This window comes from Salvia miltiorrhiza, chromosome 1 (genome assembly GCF_028751815.1).
Source record: "Salvia miltiorrhiza cultivar Shanhuang (shh) chromosome 1, IMPLAD_Smil_shh, whole genome shotgun sequence".
In the NCBI taxonomy this organism is placed as follows: domain Eukaryota; kingdom Viridiplantae; phylum Streptophyta; class Magnoliopsida; order Lamiales; family Lamiaceae; genus Salvia; species Salvia miltiorrhiza.
This window is the reverse complement of record NC_080387.1, coordinates 23,562,752-23,583,058: the sequence shown is the minus strand read 5'-3', so window position 1 is coordinate 23,583,058 and position 20,307 is coordinate 23,562,752. Positions and strand designations below refer to the sequence as shown.

At 37.6% G+C, this 20,307-nt stretch overlaps 1 protein-coding gene and 1 long non-coding RNA gene across 2 annotated transcripts; one reads left to right on the top strand and one right to left on the bottom strand.

Moving 5' to 3' along the window:
* Nucleotides 1-903: 903 nt before the first annotated feature.
* LOC131007079 (DNA ligase 4) lies at nucleotides 904-18,052 on the bottom strand. Its single transcript, XM_057934220.1, has 27 exons — nucleotides 17,562-18,052; nucleotides 16,196-16,287; nucleotides 15,820-15,905; nucleotides 15,586-15,722; nucleotides 12,269-12,343; nucleotides 12,018-12,109; nucleotides 11,051-11,122; nucleotides 10,135-10,214; nucleotides 10,005-10,042; nucleotides 9,911-9,917; nucleotides 9,547-9,702; nucleotides 9,221-9,296; nucleotides 8,158-8,282; nucleotides 8,047-8,081; nucleotides 7,903-7,961; nucleotides 5,611-5,694; nucleotides 5,216-5,311; nucleotides 5,099-5,147; nucleotides 4,787-4,874; nucleotides 4,489-4,686; nucleotides 4,061-4,186; nucleotides 3,836-3,935; nucleotides 3,631-3,736; nucleotides 3,355-3,482; nucleotides 3,099-3,263; nucleotides 2,316-2,471; nucleotides 904-1,913 (listed from the first exon to the last, which is right to left on the bottom strand). Exons 1-27 carry the CDS (start codon nucleotides 17,898-17,900, stop codon nucleotides 1,043-1,045), a joined length of 3,636 nt encoding a protein of 1,211 aa, XP_057790203.1. The 5' UTR covers nucleotides 17,901-18,052; the 3' UTR covers nucleotides 904-1,042.
* A 1,174-nt stretch (nucleotides 18,053-19,226) lies between these two features.
* On the top strand, nucleotides 19,227-20,276 carry LOC131007078 (uncharacterized). The gene is made up of 2 exons (XR_009095900.1): nucleotides 19,227-19,965; nucleotides 20,093-20,276. It is a non-coding gene; the product is annotated as an uncharacterized LOC131007078 (long non-coding RNA).
* The last annotated feature ends 31 nt before the right edge of the window (nucleotides 20,277-20,307 follow it).

The window sequence follows — 20,307 nt, the reverse complement described above, 5'->3', positions numbered from 1 at the left end:
ATATAATTCTGTTGGTGAGGGTGATGGGATACATGAAACTGAGGTTGGGGATAGGGCAGGTGATGGTGAGGCTGAAAGGGTAGTTGAGAGTGAAAGTAGGAAAGATGAAGATCTTAACCCCGATAGTGTAGGTGTGGATTTTGATGTTAGTCTAGATGACCTAAACTACATTTCTTATGATGAATTTATGCAGGCTAGGGTTAATCTGAAAAATCTTAGTAATTTATTTGACTTAGACAAAGATGATTGATAACCTTGATGCTAGTGTTGACCCTATTACTATGTATGAAAAGTAGAGGGTGATGTGCAATCTTCTGAGACAGATAAGGATGGTGATGGTGAAAGACTTATAAAATAAGAGAATAATTTATGATCCTAAATGCAATCACTTGTTTTGAGCATGTAATTCTAAGATGAGTTAGAATCTAGAAGTGATTTGACTACTATGGCTATAGAAACAGGGAGGTTCATCCACTTTAGGAAAGTGACTAAAAAATGTTGCTTAGCTAAGTGTAATCCACCATGTGTCATAATCTGATATATATATAGGGTGTGGTTCTAGAGAAAACTACATTATTTGTGAGAACGGGAGAACCATCAAATTTAATGCATTCACTGTTAAAATTATATTTTCCAAAATTATATATTCGCTGTTAAAAAATTAATAAATTTTTTGCTCCCTCCAAAATTCGAACCCAGGCAAAAAAAAATTCCCCTCCTGATAAATATCAACTATATGATACATTAAATCAACATCTACAAATCAATCTAAGATCCCACTGCATATCGGAGATCTCATTTGAACGCTCCCCTATATAATATATCCCCAAGTTCAAATTTCGACATGTGGCTTGCTAGAGTTTTAACATGAATATAAAAATGACATGGAAAGGATAATCAGACTTGTAACCAAAATGACATCATTTTAAATGTTGATAAACGTAGATAGATACAGTATTATGCAGGCAGAGGCAGGAGTCATCCATCACCCAACAGCCTTTCTAGCATATATATATATATAGACATACAAGCTGAGTTACCTTCACCAATCCTTGAGAAGTTGACTAGCCACATCTTTGTAGCTTACTTTCCGTTTCTTAACTGCTTGCTTTTCTTCTTCCTTGCCCAGTTGATCTTCTTCCTTGACAGGATCAGGAGCTCTTGTGTCAGCCTCTTCACGAACCGGCCCCACGCTCTCGACCTTCTTCATTGCAAGAGCCGGTAACATGTTCAGTAACATTGCTTGAACCAGATCAACTTTGTCTTCACTTCGGTTCTTGTGTTGAGTGCTGCTGCTCTGTCCGATTCCAGACTCGTCAAAACTTTGCTTGTAATGGCTCGATTCTGTAACCCCTTGTTCGACTGCTTTGCCCGTGTCTGGTATAGAATCTTTCAGTGCCTCGGTCTGACGCAAATCGGTAACGGGCTGCTGGCTTGAAGTGCCGCAAAGCCTCTGGTTAGGTTTGAAGTTTTCAACCTCTACTCCTACTGGTGCTGCGTGGTCTTCATCTGATTCATGTTCGTTGATCTCGACAGGCTTGTTTCTAAGCCGGGCCCTTGCTCTTCTAGGTTGAGTTAGAGCTGCTCTCCTTCTATTGTCTACCTTCCTGGAGCTCCCACAATCAGCGCTGCTGGCTTCAAAGTCTTCCTTGTCACCCGAAGAAGCGCCATTATCGGATTCATATTCGCTGATCTTAGCAGGCTTCTTTCCAGCCCGTGGTCTTGTTTTCCGAGAGGGATTGACGAGTGGTTTGCTTTTTCCGATACTCGTCCCACTGGGTTCACCTTTTCGCCTTTTCCTGGCTACTCTTGGCTTGTGTGGTGCAGCAGTCTCTTCTCTCGCCCCTCCAAAAGAAGATGAAGCATCTCTGGATGAGCTATGATGTTCTTCTCCAGCAAGTTTGTGTTCGTCACTGCAAGTAACAGTACAGACACAATACAAGATAGAATCAAATTCTCGATTTTTCTGTTTCTTTCTTTCAGGGAAGAAACTGTTATTCATTGATTCATTTGGAATAGTAAAACCTTTTCAAGGCTACATGCCTACATTCTTTACCCGAAACAGTTGTGAGAGTTACCGAAAGGATAGTTTCACCTAAGAACATTCAGTCGATCAGTCAAATATCAGAATAAAGTTTGTTTAATCTTCCAAATCTCCCCCACCCATCCCACAATGGGGTTTATCTATGTGTCATAATCTGACAACCGTCATTTTACCAATACAGTTTCAGCTACACTGTGATTACCAGGAATTATATTATCACCATGATATAATCATGTTATTAGATGCCAGACAACATTCAGAGAACACTTACCTCTCCCCACTTGATATTTGTTGAAATTGCTGGGGCTTCAAACTATATATGTCCTCTGGCAACTTCTGGTCTTTCTCAAAACAATCATCCAACCACTGAGACTTTACAATTTGCAAACTTCTACGGTGCAAAAGATGCCTTTGTGCTTCCGAAAAACTGACACAATTGAGAAAATGAAGAGTGATCCTTTGAAATTGACAACTCCTCAGAAATCCATTCGAGTCGAGCAAAAACTTTTCATTCAATCACAACAAGTGGAACTGCTATCAATTTTATTGTTACAAGTATCATCTAGTCCTCAGACTTTACGTTTGTGTTATGTCCTATACTCCTATTGTAAGACACGGGTGATAGTTTAATAATCATTTGTGTGACACTGACACTCTGGGATATTATCCTCAAAATCTCTATTTCAACTCCATTCACATCATCTAAATAGAGATGATCTAGGTACAGTTCCTTTGCACGTGGAGAATATAAGTTCACTTGAATTTCATAGAAATTCTGTGAAAGAATTTAATTCAAAAAATCAACAATAAACTAACTCCAAGCTGAAACAGCAGTTGAAATAATGAGTATAATTTGTGTGAGATGGAAATACTTATGAAAACTTAGTAGAACTTTTTTTTTCAAAAACACCAATTAGGGTGGATGATTAGGAAACACCAACCAGTGTCATGTAATAGGACATAAACCAAAAGTGTGATATACTTCATTTCTGCAGCCAGATTATATTTTACCAGAAACTGTTAAAATAAAGTTGCTTTTCATGGGATAGCTTACCTATTCAAAAGTGTATCAAAGTCGTAACCAAGTTCTGGAATAGACACAATCACCAAATGAGTAGCATGAGAAAGAGTGTCTGCTATACTGCCACCACCAATGCAGATTTCAATCTTCATCCTTCGAATAGCAAGTTCAAATGGAACTTCCCAGTTTCGGTATTTTCTAAGTACCAAACAAAAATTAATATAAATGCCTCATATTCATACCAGGATCAACTTACTTTCAATCAAATAATAAATCTCATATATCTTACAAAGATTGCCTGGGTAGGTGGAAGTAAACACGACAACCATGAAAGCGAACCCACTCCTCCCTGGGACAGAATTTCTTGCAGTACTCTTTTGCTTTAGAATCTTCAATCTTGTCAATGTTGTTTAATATCTGCAAAGCAACAACAAACCAAAATGAATATGAAAAACTGGCTTAAACAGTCATGTTCAATACACTAGATCGTGATCTCCGAATTCCCACTAAGCAATAAAAGCTAACCTTCTCTTAAAATTGAACATGTATAACAAAATTTCTGTACCTGTTCCAGTTCTGTCACATTTAAATCCAAATAGTAGGAGTCCGAAAACTCGTCAACTTCTTCTTCCAGCTTTTTCTTAGTTGCCTCAGATAGAAAAAGAAAGTACCTTCAAGGACAAGAGAACGGCCAGTTAGAAAATCAAGGCAATAATCCAAAAGAGACAGAAAGAGAGCCAAAATTGCTATACTGTGAGTCAATGACTGACTTTGGCTGTAAAGGGAGAAGCTGCTTCTGCATACAACATTCAAGGAGCCAAGAGTAGTGAATAACATCTCCCTGGCGCTTTGCAGCCTGAAACTTGATTCCTATTAAATATATTCAGCAGTCATTCCTTTTGAAGAACATGTCACTTTACTTTTCTTCAAGTTGGTGGTCAAGTTTCATTACTGAGTGAGTAGAGTCTGAGATTGTTAGGACAAGAGCGACTGACCTTTACTCTCAGATGCGATACAGTGAGTGACCGAACTGTTCAGATTCATTGAAAAGGTGCCGCCATTCTCAACCACCATTTTGTGCAATGAATCAAGAGAATGCAATATAGGTACGTTAACAAAGTCTAAATGTCAAAGAAGACCAATTATGAATGAAGTTATTGCCAATTTGTCATAGACTATACAAATTAGCAGTGACATGGTAAGGCATATGTGCAGCATTTGAAAAACATTACGAACTCCACAAGTGACTTTCAGCAATTACAGAGAAAATTATGATTAATTCCCAGTCTCATAATCTCATTCAACTTAATAATATACCATATTAGATTATTAGTGTAAAAGGTCATGATGCATTCCATTATATACATCATAATTGAGATGCATAATAAATCAGTGATATAACATGCAGATCGTAATAGGATACAAAATATCATGTCTGAAAATATTGATGTTTCACCCTTAACCCGAGAAACATCAGTTTGAATAAAGTGGGAGGGAACAACAGAGACATTCTTCTTTGTTCCTCGAGACACCTTGCGTCTTGGGTTATTTTCCAGAATCACTGTGTCATCCATTACCCTTTGCATAGTACCGTTGCTTGAATGTACTAATTCAACAAAAGCTGCAAGAGGTAAAATTGTCTATATAAGAACACTAAAGTGGATAAGAATGCGCTCTACTATCAATAAAAACCATAGAGCACTAAAATGATATCTACTGACACTGGACATCAAGGCACTCATGCCAAGGCTTGTCATATCTCACTCGATCAATCCGTGGAAATCTCAAGCTATAGGGAGCAGCAAATACCTTGATCACCAAAAATTGTCAGTTATACTAACTGAATTTCATTTGCCACTGCCCACAAGGATATAGGGTACTGTTGCAGAATAAAGTAATAGTAATAATGTGTAAAAGAAAAAACAAACTAATAAAGGAATTAAGGAACTGGAGCGCAATCAAGGTCCTTGAACTCTGAAAGATTAAATATTTAACACAACTACGAAAAAAATGAAGCAATTCAATTTGTATACCTCAGATCTGATTGTTCGAATATCACTGGTTATGGAAACTATGACTGATCTGTATATACAACAGGTAACAGTAAGCAAATAGACAAAAGATATAAATCACTGAAGTTTTTAGCTCACTTTTCTGGGCTCTCAATCCAAACATCTGGTCTCTCCTTTGAATTATTTGTAACTTGATAAAAACTCGGTGGCAGTTTCTTTGGATATTCATATTTCCTGGAAAAGAGATTAATACTTACATTTTAGTGAAAGTTAGGCCTAGTGTTGACCATTTAAGTAGAAACAAATCAGCAAAAATGTAAGAATGTATGCATCTTTGTGTTATGCATCTGAATAAGGAGGATAGCATGTATTAGACAGCTAAACAGTTAAACATGCTCCTAGACAACAAAATATATAAATTAAGACAAGTACCAACAATGGCCGACAATTTCCCAGCAGGCACTCTAACAATGTGCAACCAAAAAAATTGTGATACTGATTCCCAATCTCAAAGATAGTTCATTAAGTCTCACCTGAAATAAGGCTTCAATTTGGTGACAACAGCATTGAGCTCTTCATCAGAAAGTCCTGTACCCACTCTGCAAAATGAAAGAAATCTGCAATAGCAGAAAAATCAGAATCTCAGCTAATACCAACACTATATATCTTGAATTCTTGATCATACTTATAGATATCATCATTATGTTACAGTGTATGGAGGAAGCAAATGCGTTCAGGAAAAGGAGAAAGCGAAGAAGCATTTCCTTCTGTAGTAAAATATACCGCAATTAGGAACTTCACTGATTAAATTGCATACAAAATACGCAGGGTTTTAGTATTCCAATTACCCCATGCCTAACAATCAGTAGGCATCTTAGATCAAAATGAATATAGTTATTATGGCAATTATAGTGTACAATTATCATAAATAAACAAAATGAATGATTGCTTTTAGGTTTTTTGTGTGTATTGTCGTTTGTAAGAAGCAGAACATTTTATATGAGAAGATAAAATACAAGTACAACCACTGGATAAGGTATCATCCACTCCAAATCTATACCTATATAAATAGAGGCTTGTTTCCAAAATTCGGTTCGCAATTATATGTTTAATTAAGGGCAATAATGTAATATGATATATTATATTTATTATATCTCTTTATTTTTTTTTAAGAATAACTATGTAATACTCCATATATACTTCCTCCGTCCCATAAGAGTGGGCATATTTGGTACGTCCCATAAGCATGTGCCTTTTCCATTTTTGGACACTACCCTACCACAAACCCCTTATTTTTTAACCCCACTTTATCAACTTATTCACAACTTTACCATACATGGCCCCACCACAAACCCCTTATTATCTCACAATAATAACACTACAATAAATGTGGGTCCCTTCCTCCACTCATAACACTCACCTAACATTTATTAAAATCCGTGCCCCCAAAAGTGATGCACACTCTAGTGGGACGGAGGGACTAATATATTGAATTTCAAATACCATGTTAAATGAGAAGTTACTCCCAGCTAGTCATAGAAAAGACTATGCTACATATACGAGAGCTAATCCCCAATCTCTACCGAGTCTGAAATGAACAAGCGCCTGAATTCTTTATGATTTTGAACCCATGAAGCCACCCCAAGTTAATCATATTATGAATCCTTCATGTCATTACTATATACCTAGCTTCTATGCCCTATGAACCACAGTAAATCAATCATAGACAGACCTGAACATTACTTAGGCTGCACCCTGAGAAGACCATGCTGAGTCAGAACCTTGCACTATAGTCAAAAAATTAACAATGTATATATATATATCTGCTCCTGAGTCTCCAAAATTTGCATGCACAACAAACAGCATAGAAGGATATGATGGTTTCTCAACTGCATCACATCACCAGTAGGAACCTTACCAAAACAATTAACATAAAAAAGTTGAGTCTTTGTAGGCACCAGCATCTCCAAATGAATTTAGGAAAAGGAAAGCAAGGACAAGAAGAAAAGTATGACTGGTATGAAAGTCTACAAGGAAAAAACACCAGAAGAATCTCGAATCCTCCCTCTTATATCCTCAGCACTCTCCAATACGCCCTAAATGTAACAAAGACCACTAGACCAGACATACCAGAGTTCCACTGATAGAGCAGATCCAGACAGCGAGGAGAACCCATTTGAAAAATAAAAGTAGATAAAAGAAGCGAGGGATTGATAATGGATGAAGGTATCTGATAGAATGATGGAGACAAAGCAAAGGAAACATCCTCCCTCAAGAAATCCTCCCAAAATCTCACTCTAACACAGCCTACAACCAGAAACTCCAATAATTGAAAGAGAGATGGATAGACTCTAGAATTGAATTTCCAAGGCATGCATCTATTTTCTTGCATACCTTACTAAGAATTATCTTTCTCCAGTTAATATTTGGACATGGAACGTGTATTAGTCAAAGCAAGGCTCTTCCTCTCTCAACAAATGTATATTTCTTTCTCTCAGCTGAAACTATGCTTCTTAGCTTGTAATTTACTTGGGTGAACTATGGTGTTAGAATCTATCCCAATTAAGAGCATAATTTCTTAAGAAAGAGCAATGCCTAAATATACTTATTAAAAGTTGTGAAGTTTACATGCATGATGCAAAGATAACTTTCATCCGCAAAATGTGAACCAATCGACAAGTAAATAACAACAGATGAATAAATTCCCAATCAGGATTAGCAACTATGCATCGAAAATTTAAAACACATACATTTTTAACACTATAACATAACACCAATGCAACGCGTGACTGAACTTTAAAGCCAATGATTACAAAAAGACTAACCGTTTTGGATATGTGTTTGGGCTTGGACGCTCTGCAAGGCCAACGAGAAATTGTGCTACCTTCAATCATGGAATACAAGGTAAATAGTTTCATTAGGGAGTTAGATGAAAATCATAATCAACCAGCTAAAGCCCTTTCTCTTACCTCACCTCCATGACGTCCAGAACCATAGTAACCTCCTGCGTTGGATAGCTTAAGTACAGGAATGTAATGCCAAATTCACTTCTTTAATTAAGTTAAGTGTAAAATTCAGACCTATTATAAGAGTATCTAAATCAGAGCCTGCTCGAATGTAATCAGGCTTCAACTTCATCCACTTTGCACTACGATCACTAGGTTCCCATTTAGAGCCAAGATCTTTCAGGACGATTCCTTCATCTCTAACATTGCCAGTAGGAGAAAGGAAACTAAGTTCCGCTGGATATCACAAAATGGGAACAAAAACAAATACAACTGCAAGTGAAAGCATCATTGACAAATGCAAACTGCATCGATACTCCCAGTCTGCTATTCTCTCCCTTCATCCTCAGATTTGTAGTCCCATTTGCCCTAATCTATCTCAGCAAGAAGTAGCTCTCTACTTTTCACTTGTATCAAATATATATTTATGAACAACAGAAGCTCAGCTCTTCCTGAAAGTAGTTTAAGAACATTCTAGGATTGTATAAAAATGTGTCCGTGAACACAGTGTCGAAATATAGAATATTTCAACAATGGAAGGACTGCATCTCTTCAGTAAATTATACTAATATTAATAATCCAATTAGAAACATGGCGCATTCTCCAAGTATCCAGTTCAACAGCACATTCGCAGAAGATTAAAATAACTGAGAACGTGCTTCAATGTAACTCAAGACTTATCTAGCCATTGAGTTGTAAAATTTCTTAAGAAATGTGGTAGGTAGGAAGGTGAGTTAGTTCAGTCTGAAATGTTCTATTGCTAATATACTTGCTATATCTGAAAATATGATAGGAAGAAGGGAACATCTGCATGCACCATTTTTCAAGTATTAAAATGGTTTATTTGATCACTTCAATACTTGACCAATTTTCTGGATCTATTGATGTATCAAATATTATGCCCTCCTTTTCTTAGACTCCACCAGACAAATGAAGAAATCAATGAATGAACAACCTCTAAAGTTTAATTGATTAGACAAACCAATTCTATTTTCCGTAAAGTAAAATGACATAGTAAATATTGCAAAAGCTAAATTGACTAAGGGAATACAAGCTCATGCACGGACAAGCACCAAAAACAACTCAGAGGAGAGAATATGGGGAAGCAAGAAAAGTAAGAGGAAGGGAAAACAATAACCTGTTCTCAATAGTTTCTTTGAAAAACTTCTCAACGCCATCAACATCATGAACAATTAGAGACCAACACGGTTCCCCTGTGTGATAGCACAGTTAGATAGCAAAATGTTTCTGAGTAACAGTAAACTTACGACCCTTGTTTTCTTATAGCAACATCAAGCACTGTCCAACTAGTACTATACAATGGTAGAAACATTTAATTGTAGCATTTTCATGGTAATTACATGGTAAAAAGGATAAAAAAATATTAATTTTCTTAAAAACAGTCATTTATAACTATAATTGCAACACGTTATACTGCAAAAGAAACAAGTGCAATCTCTTTACCAGCAGGACGATGCGTATTAAGGCCACCATTAGGAACCAAAATCTCGAAACAACCTGCTATAGGTTTAACATATTGCTGAAGAAGTTGATGCCTCTCCTTCAAGCTCTGGTGAATGACACTGGTGTCTCCAACATAAAGGATGTCAAACGCAACATCTAGCCACATGTCATGTTAAGGCAAATTCAGAAGGTGGAAAGGCTTGGGGGGTAGCAGTGAAGAAAAGGGAAGAAGAAGGATGCAACAGAGGCCAGTAAACTTCTTATACTAACGGCAAGTAATTCTATTGATTGTATATCTCAATAGAACCACAACCACATGTGAAACTCAAAATCCTGCCCTGTCTTTCTTAAACCATATGGATACAGCACAACTGCATTAGAAGAAAGTGAAGGTCAAAACATAAAATGGTAGTGTCCAACTTTGAAAAATTATTTATATGTATTACAAATAAAAAGACCTGTCGATCGCTATCAAGCCCATCCTTGGCAGCCTTGGCTGACAAAAAATGGGAAACAGAAGTTTGATTAACATTATATACATAGCAACTAGAGAGATAGCAAACAGAGTGAAAGGCAATGAAGTGAAACCTATTTCTTGATTTGAACCAAACTCTGCAAATCGATTTGCAGATTTGTCCCAGACCAACATTTCACCATCAAGAATGCATCTGCAGTAGAGATGGCAACTAGTTATGCCATGTAATTACCAGTTCACATGAAGATGAAGTACATGGAATCTAAAATCTGTTCAGATCCTTTTGGATATGAGGCTAATGTCATGAGATCATGTAGAACTTCGAAAAACCCAGTTTCTTGATGTAGAGAGTGAGAATGGAAAATGAGCGTTCTGATGAAATATTATTAATCATGGTGGCAAAAGGGGGGAAAGAAAGTTTGATATACTCCCTCTGTCCCACTTCAAATGACCCAATTTCTATTTTGGGTTGTCCCACTTCAAATGACCCAACCCAAATTTAGAAATAAAATTAGGCATTTCACACTACTTTTTGGATTGTCCCACCACCACTTTACACCTTTATCACACATTTCTTAATCTCCGTGCCCAATTTTTTTGGGTCATTTGAAGCGGGACGGAGGGAGGACTATTTTTAAGGGATCCCAAAGTTTAACAGCCAATCTGAATAGTATAGAAAATTGATCAAAAAATAAATCTACCTTCCCCTAGAAAAAGTCAGTAAAAATTCAACTTATTAATGAGCATTTTTTTGTCTAAAGGATATTCTGAACAAGAAACTTTTCCAATTTTTTACCAACGATGGAGTTTTATTTTCAAGAACAGCATTTCTTTTCAAATCAAGAAAAACAATAGGCTTTCATGTAATGTAACCAAAGATTATAATGGATTTTAACAACAAAAAAATCTTTCATATTCCATGTCATATAGGTAATCAGCATTTTTCAGATAATAGGGGGGAAAAAAAGGTTAAATATAAAAGAGATGAAACCCAAGCTAAAGTGGATTACTGGTTTTTTAAATGCTCACCTGTCCACCAGAATATTCTCTCTTATAATGTCTAACATGCCATATCCATATTCTGGATGATCAAGAAAATTCCTGTCGACATTAAACAGAAGTAACTAGTCATTCAAGCATATGTATTAGCCCTGAAATGAGGCAGCAAAAGTGATTAGGGCTGGCATATTTGACATTATACGAAAGCAACACAAACACATACGGATTTAATAGGTTAGACCGTTAGGGTCCAGTCTTATTGTGTTCGTGTCCTTAGCTTATCGACACAATAAGGACATCGTGTTGGTGTCGAATCCATGTCGTTTTCGTATAACACGATACTTTCATGCTGTATTTGTGTTGGATTGTGTTTGTATAACGCACTAATATTTTTTATAATTTATTATTAATTTTTTTATTATGGATTTACTTCCTAGCTAGGGATTGAATTTTATCGTGTCGTTATAGTGTCATGTAGTCTCACTTTTGTGTTCGTGATGTGCTCTTGTTTATATCTGTAAACATCATGGCGTGTTCATGTCGAGCAGATCCTTAATGAGTTGTGTTAGTGTTTGGTCTTCTCGTCTTGTGTTGTTATAGTGTCAACACGATAACAACCCGACACATACCCTAATCGTGATTGGCCCCTACCCGTAGTCTAGCTGATGGCTAATTTAGTGATAAAGATATGCACTTCTCATCAAAGCTCCCAACTTTTACTAAGGATTGTTTGTATACGAACCAAGACTAAAAAAACATAATTTTGATAGGAAAGTTCTTCTAGAACGTATTAGTACCAAGGCGAAAGGAAATAAAGTCTAATACGGAGTAGCAAATATAGATAAGTCTCAAATTGACTACAGAAACAGAACTTGACACTTTCTAATCTCAGATAACCAAAAATAAAAATTGTTGTACCAGCTGGCTGGAAATGTGCATAATTAGTCAAATTATACAGCACATAAAACTGAGCATTTGATACAAAGAAAGCAATTACCTTGAGAAAAAATTTATTTCAGCTCCATTTTTATGGATTTGGATGCGATCACCATCAAATTTGCACTCAACGACTACTTCCTTTCCATGAAGCTATTTGGTGGGAAAGAAATATGCAAGACAATAAAGAAGCTGGGAATTCAGTGGCAAAAGGCGATTTCATATGCTTCCAAAAGCTAAATTCACTGTTGCCAAAAACAAATGTTTTTGTTTCTGATAAATGATTCTCCTGAACTTGGAGCATATGCCTACCTTTTTCCAGGCAGCAGCCGCATTGCTGACCCTCAAAGCTAGTTGAGGTCGGACAGGTTTTCCAACTTCAATGTCCTGCAGAAGAATAAAAAGCACCATGTCATAAACACTTGGAAATGAAAGGATTAACTATCTCATACTAAACTTGAAAAGAGAACATGGTAGGGATAAAAGAAAGGACATAGCTTCTGTGGACATGGATTAGAATATCAAAGAAACGAACTATCTGGGTATAAATAATGGTAAATAGGGCGCTTTCTCTCCCGAGTAGGAAGATTTCAGGTGGGATAAAAAACAAAGCAAAGAGACACTCCACAAAAGAAGACACATTAGCTATTTATGAACCCTTGGGGTCAAATTTTCTTTTGAAACCCATTTCAGCTGCGAAGAAAGTGGGTGAGGTCTCATTTGTGATTGAGAAAAAAGTAGAAGTCACAGCTAGGAAAACAAAGTCAAGAGCCCCCCATGCTTTGAGCACACAATACATTTTAACCTATGACTATAGTGATTGTCCTATACAAAGAAGATAACTGAACTACTTTTGCCAAACCATCATTAGAAATATCTAGGTAGCAGCTGCGAATGCACAGACTGGAACAACTAAGCCCATCCTATGGGTTGTCCCTCAGCCCAACTTATAGGTCAAACAATACTGTATGTTTAATCCATTGAGAAAATTATCATCATCATCATCATCATTCATCATTATTATTATTATTAGCCAACAAATAAGCTTACCTGTGGTACTTTTTGAGGTGTTTTAACTCAATCTAATTTTTCTAACACAATAATATACTACTCCCTCCGTCCCAAACGAAATGTCCTCCTTTCCTTTTTGGGCTGTCCTAAACGAAATGTCCCCTTTCCTTTTTGGGAAAAAATAAGGGATACTAAGTGCCTAATTAAGTTACTAATTGTGTCTTAATTCAAACCTTAATCTTATAGGCCTAAACTTATTTCAGCCCATTTTCAGAAAACCCTCTCGATTCTTTTCTCCCACCGCCGCGCCCTCTTCTCTCTCACCGCCGCCCGGAGTTCTCTCACCGCCTCGCGCCGCCCGGAGTTCTCTCACCGCCGCGCCCTCTTCTCTCTCACCGCCTCGCGCACCGTGTTCTCCCATCGCCCGGAGGTTCTCTTACCGCGTCACCTCTTCTCTCCCACCGCTGAAGCCGCCGAAAGTCGCGGCGCGGCTGCGTCGAAGCCGAGCTCATCGAATCCGGAGGAGTTGGAGATTGAAATCGCGGAGGTGTTGTACGGCTTGATGACTCAGTCGCAAGCCCCTTCATCGAAGAAGGAGGAGTCGAGAGAAATCAACAGATTGGGCACCGATGCGAAATCGCATAATTCGTCGCCGATTTCGAATTCTCCTTCGGCCAATAATCCCAATTTGGGATCCAATTCTGGGCCCCTTTCAGCTGTCGGTAAGTGTTAAATAATCTTGCTGCTATCGTTTTCTGAAGAGTTTCCAGATTTGAAGGATTTCCAGATTTTTCTGATTAAGGGTTTCCAATTTTTCTGATTCTATCCCAATTTGAAGGGTTTCCAGATTTTTCTGATTAAGGGAGCTAAAAATCTTGCTGCTATCGTTTTGCAGCTCCGAAGTGGAAGAGGCCGTGGCAGATACCGGAAAACTCGAGCTACGGCGCTCGGAGCAGCCCCGTTCCGGCGAAGCTTGAAGCTTAACTTTCAACCTTAAATAATTAAATGCTTTATTGTAGGACCCACTAAATTTTTAACTTTACACAACACCACTTAATACTCTAATTAACTTGTTCCTTAATAACCGTGCCCAAAAGAAGGAGGACATTTCCTTTGGGACGGAGGGAGTATAAGACTATTAATACATGACATCTGTAATATACTGAATCATCAATATATTCTTATATCGCATATACATAGTACTTTTAACATTATATTAATTTTTAAGCCAAAAATCAACACAAATTCAATAATTTTACAAAGAAAAATGAAACAAACAGTTAAATGCTAAAGATATGTATATAGCATATTTCCAACACTTTTGAAATGTTGGAACTGAATTTGATTTTTCTTAATTAAAATATGATAATTGCGTACATTAATAATACTCCCTCCGTCCCATTAAGCTTGACATGTTTCTTTTCGACACGGTTATTTAGGAGAGTGAGGTTGTAGTGTAAAGGTGTGTGGTCCACATATGTACTTACCCAAAAAGGAAATAAGAAAACAGATCAAGCTTATTGGGACAACACAAAAAGGAAAACATGCCAAGATTAATGGGACATAGGGAGTATATGGCAGCTATGGAAAGTGAATTATCATTTAACCAAAAGTAATAATATAGAGTACATAATTAATTATCAACATTTGCAAATAGTGTGCATATAATAAATACAATATATTGATAGTTAGAATGGACAACATGATAATATATTGATATCACAATGGAGACAATGTATTAATAGTTCAGGAAATATTGCAGTAATATATAGTGTATGGAGAAAATGTGATAATAAATTAATAGTTTGTGGTATTAAACATACAATATATCAATAGGTAGTGAAGATAATATGTGAATATATTAATAGTCAATAGAGATATTATAACAGCATTACTTCCTATATATACACAAATTAAAATAACTTAATAGCTTTCAAACATAAAGGCATGAAACCACACATGAAAGGGCTCAATCAAAAGTCATCAAGATAAACCTTCCATCGATACAAATACATTTCAACCCTTGCAAATGAGTTCCAAGAACTCACTTTGCATATCCTTTTTAGATGATTAACCAAACATAGCAAAGCATGTCAAGGTGGTACTATATTAAGAGAGCTATGTAGCACCACACCTCGAAGTATTCAATCTTCTGCATGAAGTAAAACTAATTAGGAAAATAAAGAAAAACTAAAAGTACTCACGGTCATAAAAGTTGAGAACTTTTTCAAGAGTCTAAAATATACTTTAACTGTCCAGTAAAGCACTTTCAAGAATGGTGAACTAAAACAAAGAAAATACACTGAATGCAGCACAACATAGAGAAAATCCAAGAAAATCAGAAGTTGTGATTCTGGACAGTGCGCACTCAACTGGCAGAGACTCAGGAATTACTGGTCCAGGTGAATTAAATATCCATTAGTCAAAAAACTAATATATATTGATGAGGTCAATACTAATACACATGCATACTGGATACATACAGGCCATAGTTTATTATAAAAAGTTTTTAAGAGACATAAGGAGTGTTTTGCTCCCCTCATGAATCAGGTTTCACATGGTTTTTTGATAAATAAGTGTCACTAAATATAAGACTCAGTCCAGAGTCTGAGGCCAACCTGTCGCTTATGCCGCTGGCTACGATCTCGTAACTTTTCACAAACTAGTTTTAGATCACAGGTGACATTGAACAAGTCCTCAGCATCAGGGTGAAATTCATGAAATATGCTCTTTTCACTTATCCCCAACTTAAGATCTGAACTTTGCCAGAATTGCAGAAGGATGAATAAGGTTAAAGCTTAAGAGAAAAACATGAAAAGAGAAAGATGAAAAAATATGAAAACCCAAACCACCTTTGAGAATTATCATGATTATCCACTTCATTTCTTGAACATTTGTTTTTCTGATCAGCTCTGAAAGAACGGAGATCTTTTCTGACCTGTATCAAGAGCCCCAAAACCAGGTAATAATTCATGATGCATATGAACTAACTAAAGTATCTTCTTGATTCTTTTATTTATGGTCTATACAGTGGATCCATTGAGTTATACGTAAGTTCTAACAGATATTTGTGAGTGGTTTCTATTCCGTGGGACCGGATAAAAAGCAATTTCAACAGTGCAAAAAGGAAGGCCGAGAAGAACATAGAGCGAAGGCAAGCTGTTAATGAATTACTTGACCAAAAAAGAGGGAAATTTAGCTGAGATAGTCATATAGGACAAATTCTACCTATTATCAGAAGTGGCCAAACGATCAAGTAATTCATTTAACTCGACTATAGTAAGGTCCCCTGAAGACATTCCCTGCCTCCGCTGAAGCACCTGCCAACACGTGTAAGAGTTAAGGATATCTTACAAGAAATTAAATCACGAAACTGATACGTGGGTACATAATATACATGGAAAATGCAAGATACTCAATTAAATCCCCAAATTAACATGGAAAAAGAGAGTAACGGATTCTTATCAAACTAGTGGGAAAATAGTAGCATACAGAAACTGGAGTCAATACTGAGAAATACCCTGCCAACATATCAAAAAATAAAGGCCAAAAATAGTAACTGCCCAAAAATCAAAATTGGAAGCTCTTTTTGTCTGGTAGGAGCACTGGAGCAGCACCCGGCCGAAAGATAAAGTTCCTAAAAAATATCATAGTATTACTAATCCAGATCAGAATGAGTTTGGATTTTATTTTATTTTTTAGTGGGAAAATGTAATAGTATTATTAGTCGATATCAGAATGAGTTTGGAATCTTTTTTTAGGGGGAAAATTTAGTATTAATCCAGATCAGAAAGAGTTTTGGATTTTATTTTTTATTTTTTTAGAGGAAAAAATGTAGTAGCATAATGAATATTTGAAAACAAGTGGAGCCTTTTGAAATCAGTAAAAATGATTGCTGATGAGTGTATATTTCTACTAGAATATATATTACATTGAGGGGGCGTTTACTTTGCATGATTGATAAGATGCATGAATGAGTATTTCTATCCTCAATAGTAGGACTTCTTCAATCCCACACTTTCAATGGGATACGAATCAAGCAAAACTAGCTTAAATGATAGAAATAATCAAAGGCCTTGGGATATTCCAATGTTTCAATCCATCTAAGTAAACAAGAGATTAGTCTTACTATTTTTATCTATCAAAGCTAATTATCATCAAAAGTAAACAACCAATCAGGCAATCATTGGCTGTGGTGGATACAGGGGGTGCCGGGGTGAGCACCAGCACCCCCAACCAGTTTTTATTTTATTTTTTAACCTTATAGTTAATATGTTTTCCGATTCTTTATTTTATTTTAGCACCCCAAAAAAAATCGATTTTAACTCCCATCAAACTATTTTTCTGCATGTGCACCTAATGGTTGGACGGTTTCTCGCCAACAAGCGGCCAAAAAAGGTGAAAGTACTCCGCAAAATGCAATGCGAAGTGACACAGAAGCAACAGAATTCCCCAAAGAGGATTCAATTAGACAAATTAAATGTACAAACACCTTAACAAAATTAATAAACACGTAATTGCTGTATGGAACATGAAGCGAATGTATGGAAAAATGGGTAAAATATTTATGGACGAGAGAGATTGCATAACCAACCTCGGCGGCGACGAGAGCGAAGTTTCCAGCGAAGGCACCGGACTTGGCGCCGCCCTTGCGCCAGTTGATGAGGCGCTGGGAGTCGGGGGAGTCGCGAGAGATGCCGAGGGCGTCGATGATACAGGTAGCGAGGACGTGCTCGCGAAGGCCATAGGAGCCGCGCTCGCGGTCGAGGGCGGGGAGGATGAGGCGGATGGCGGCGAAGTAGTCGGCGCCGTTTCGGGGGCGGCAGAAGGTGTCGAGAAACTTGCGGAATTTGGAACGCTTAAGAGACGACGACTTGCTCTTCTGCATCCAGTTGAAGAGGCTCACCATTACACTGAACTTGGTTTCCGACATTATTGCCGGCAGAAAGAAGCTATCTGCTTGCTTTTTTATGTTTGGGTATTGGAATTGGATTTGGGGGGAAATCAACTGATATACTATTTTCGAGAGAGAAAACGTATCTACTACTCTTTACAAGTGGAGTATAAAATTTCTAGAACCAAAACAGGGGTTTGGTGCTGATTTTTCCATTTTAAATTTCAGATTTTTAGTTTTTTTTTTATGAAAATACGAATAAAATTAAATAAAAAATGTGATTTACCAAAAACACAAAAACTTAAATGAGCGCCGTGTATTTTTTGCGCTCACATGGTGCGCGCTGAATTTAATATATATTGAAAAGAAAAAATTAATTGTCGCTACCGCTGGACAACCTGTACTCCTCTCTCTTCTCTCGCTCATCGTCTTTCTCTTCTCTCTCAAAGGAACACGCAAACAACGCCGCGCCGTCCTCCTCCTTCTTCGCCGGCGGACTCAAGGGTGAAGTTGCTAATGTCTACGGCGGCTCCAGTCGGGTGACCGCCCTCCGATTTTAAGCGAGAGGGAGATGGTGAAGGCGCCGGCCTTCACCGATTGAGCCTTGAGGGCGGAGGCGGCGGCGTTGTGGTTGCAAAAGAGTAAGCGCAGAAGATGTTGGAACAGGGAATTCATCTTATTCGGGTTGCGGAAGGCTATGAGATGGCTTCAAAGGTATATATCGCATAAGTTTGAGTTTAGTGCGATAAATGCTGAATCTCTCATCCAGACTTGTATGACTACATTATCTTCCAAGATGTAAGTTTTGTTCTATATGCAGGATTTTTGGCCATTCTATATCAGATCAAATTGTGTGTTTATCTTGTCCTGTTTTTGGTGTATTGTGTCCGCTGAATATTTTGAATGTTGTTCTATGCAATTATCTGGAGCCGAGGAGCCCACGGGCGCTGCTGCAGTGCTTGAGCCATTAGCAAACTTCAGAAATTTATGTTGGTTTGCTGTTTTTTTAAGTGATACTTTTAATATATTTGAATAACACTGTGTTTTTAGTAAATGACAATATCTGCATTAATAAATGACACTTATAATATATGTAAATGACACCATATACATTAATAGATGAAACTATGGTTCTATCAATATTCTTCTCCCTATCTTCTCCCTATTTAAGTGAGTAGCAGCTACGATGAGCAATACAGTTAGAAACTCCCATTTCCTCTATGTTTTTGTGATTTGTGTAACTGTGTTTTACCGCTTTCTAAATTTCTCAAGCAATACAGTTAGAAACTCCCATTTCCTCTATGTTTTAAGCTCCCGATTATGGACTCAAAGCATGATTGAAAAAACAAAAAATGTGAGCAGAATCTTTGTCACCAGTTGAAGTTAACCAGCTACTAAATTTGATTAAATGTATAGACAAACATTACTTACAGTGGTGGTGAGCGAAGGTGAGTCGATGTTTTCCTGCTGTTTCTCCTGCTGCTGCAAACAAGTCAAAGTACATACAATTAACAAGTCAAAGTGATACTTTTAATATATTTGAATGACACTGTGTTTTTAGTAAATGACAATATCTGCATTAATAAATGACACTTATAATATATGTAAATGACACCATATACATTAATAGATGAAACTATGGTTCTATCAATATTCTTCTCCCTATCTTCTCCCTATTTAAGTGAGTAGCAGCTACGGTGAGCATTGCTGGTCGTGAGTGTGTCGAAGGCAAGAGACGACAGCGGAGACCCCAGACGACGGCAGTGTTAGCGAGCTAACGGCAGCTTACTCGCCGGTCTTTGGCAGCAACGAACGGCAGTGAACCTCGTGGTGTCGAAGGCGAGAACCGACAGCGGAGACTCCAAGCAACTTTGGGCTTTGGCGGGGTGTGAAGTCGTAGCAGCGTAAGCTTGAGATCGACGCTAGCTTTTTGGTCCGAGAGACGGCGGTTGCTGAGTCGTTAGTCGTTGGCGACGACGATCGGTGGAGCCTTGCGGCAGCTTACTCGCCAGTCTTTGGCAGCAGCGAACGGCGGAGCCTTGCGGCAGCTTGCTCGTCGATCTTTGGCAGCAGCGAACGGCAGCGAACCACGAGTGTTATGAAGGTGAGCAGTGACGGTGGAAACTTTCGCATCACGATCAAATTCCTTTGTTATAAGAGTGTGTGCTGTTGGCGGTCTTCACATTTCCCATGCTTACTGATATTCCTAAGTTTCTCTTCGTTGATATCAGCTTCCTTATCGGCTTTTGGGCATTTCAAACAAAAACAAAAGCAATCAGCTCTCTCTCTCTCTCTCTCTCAAGTGCCATTGCTCAGTCTTTATTTAGGCCATCATCAACAGTGGACCAACACTGTGTCTGTCTATGCCCATCAAACAGTGGCATGAAATATTTGGAATTAATCAGCTCTTTTGTCTTTTTGTTGTTACAGATCTTATCCACACTTT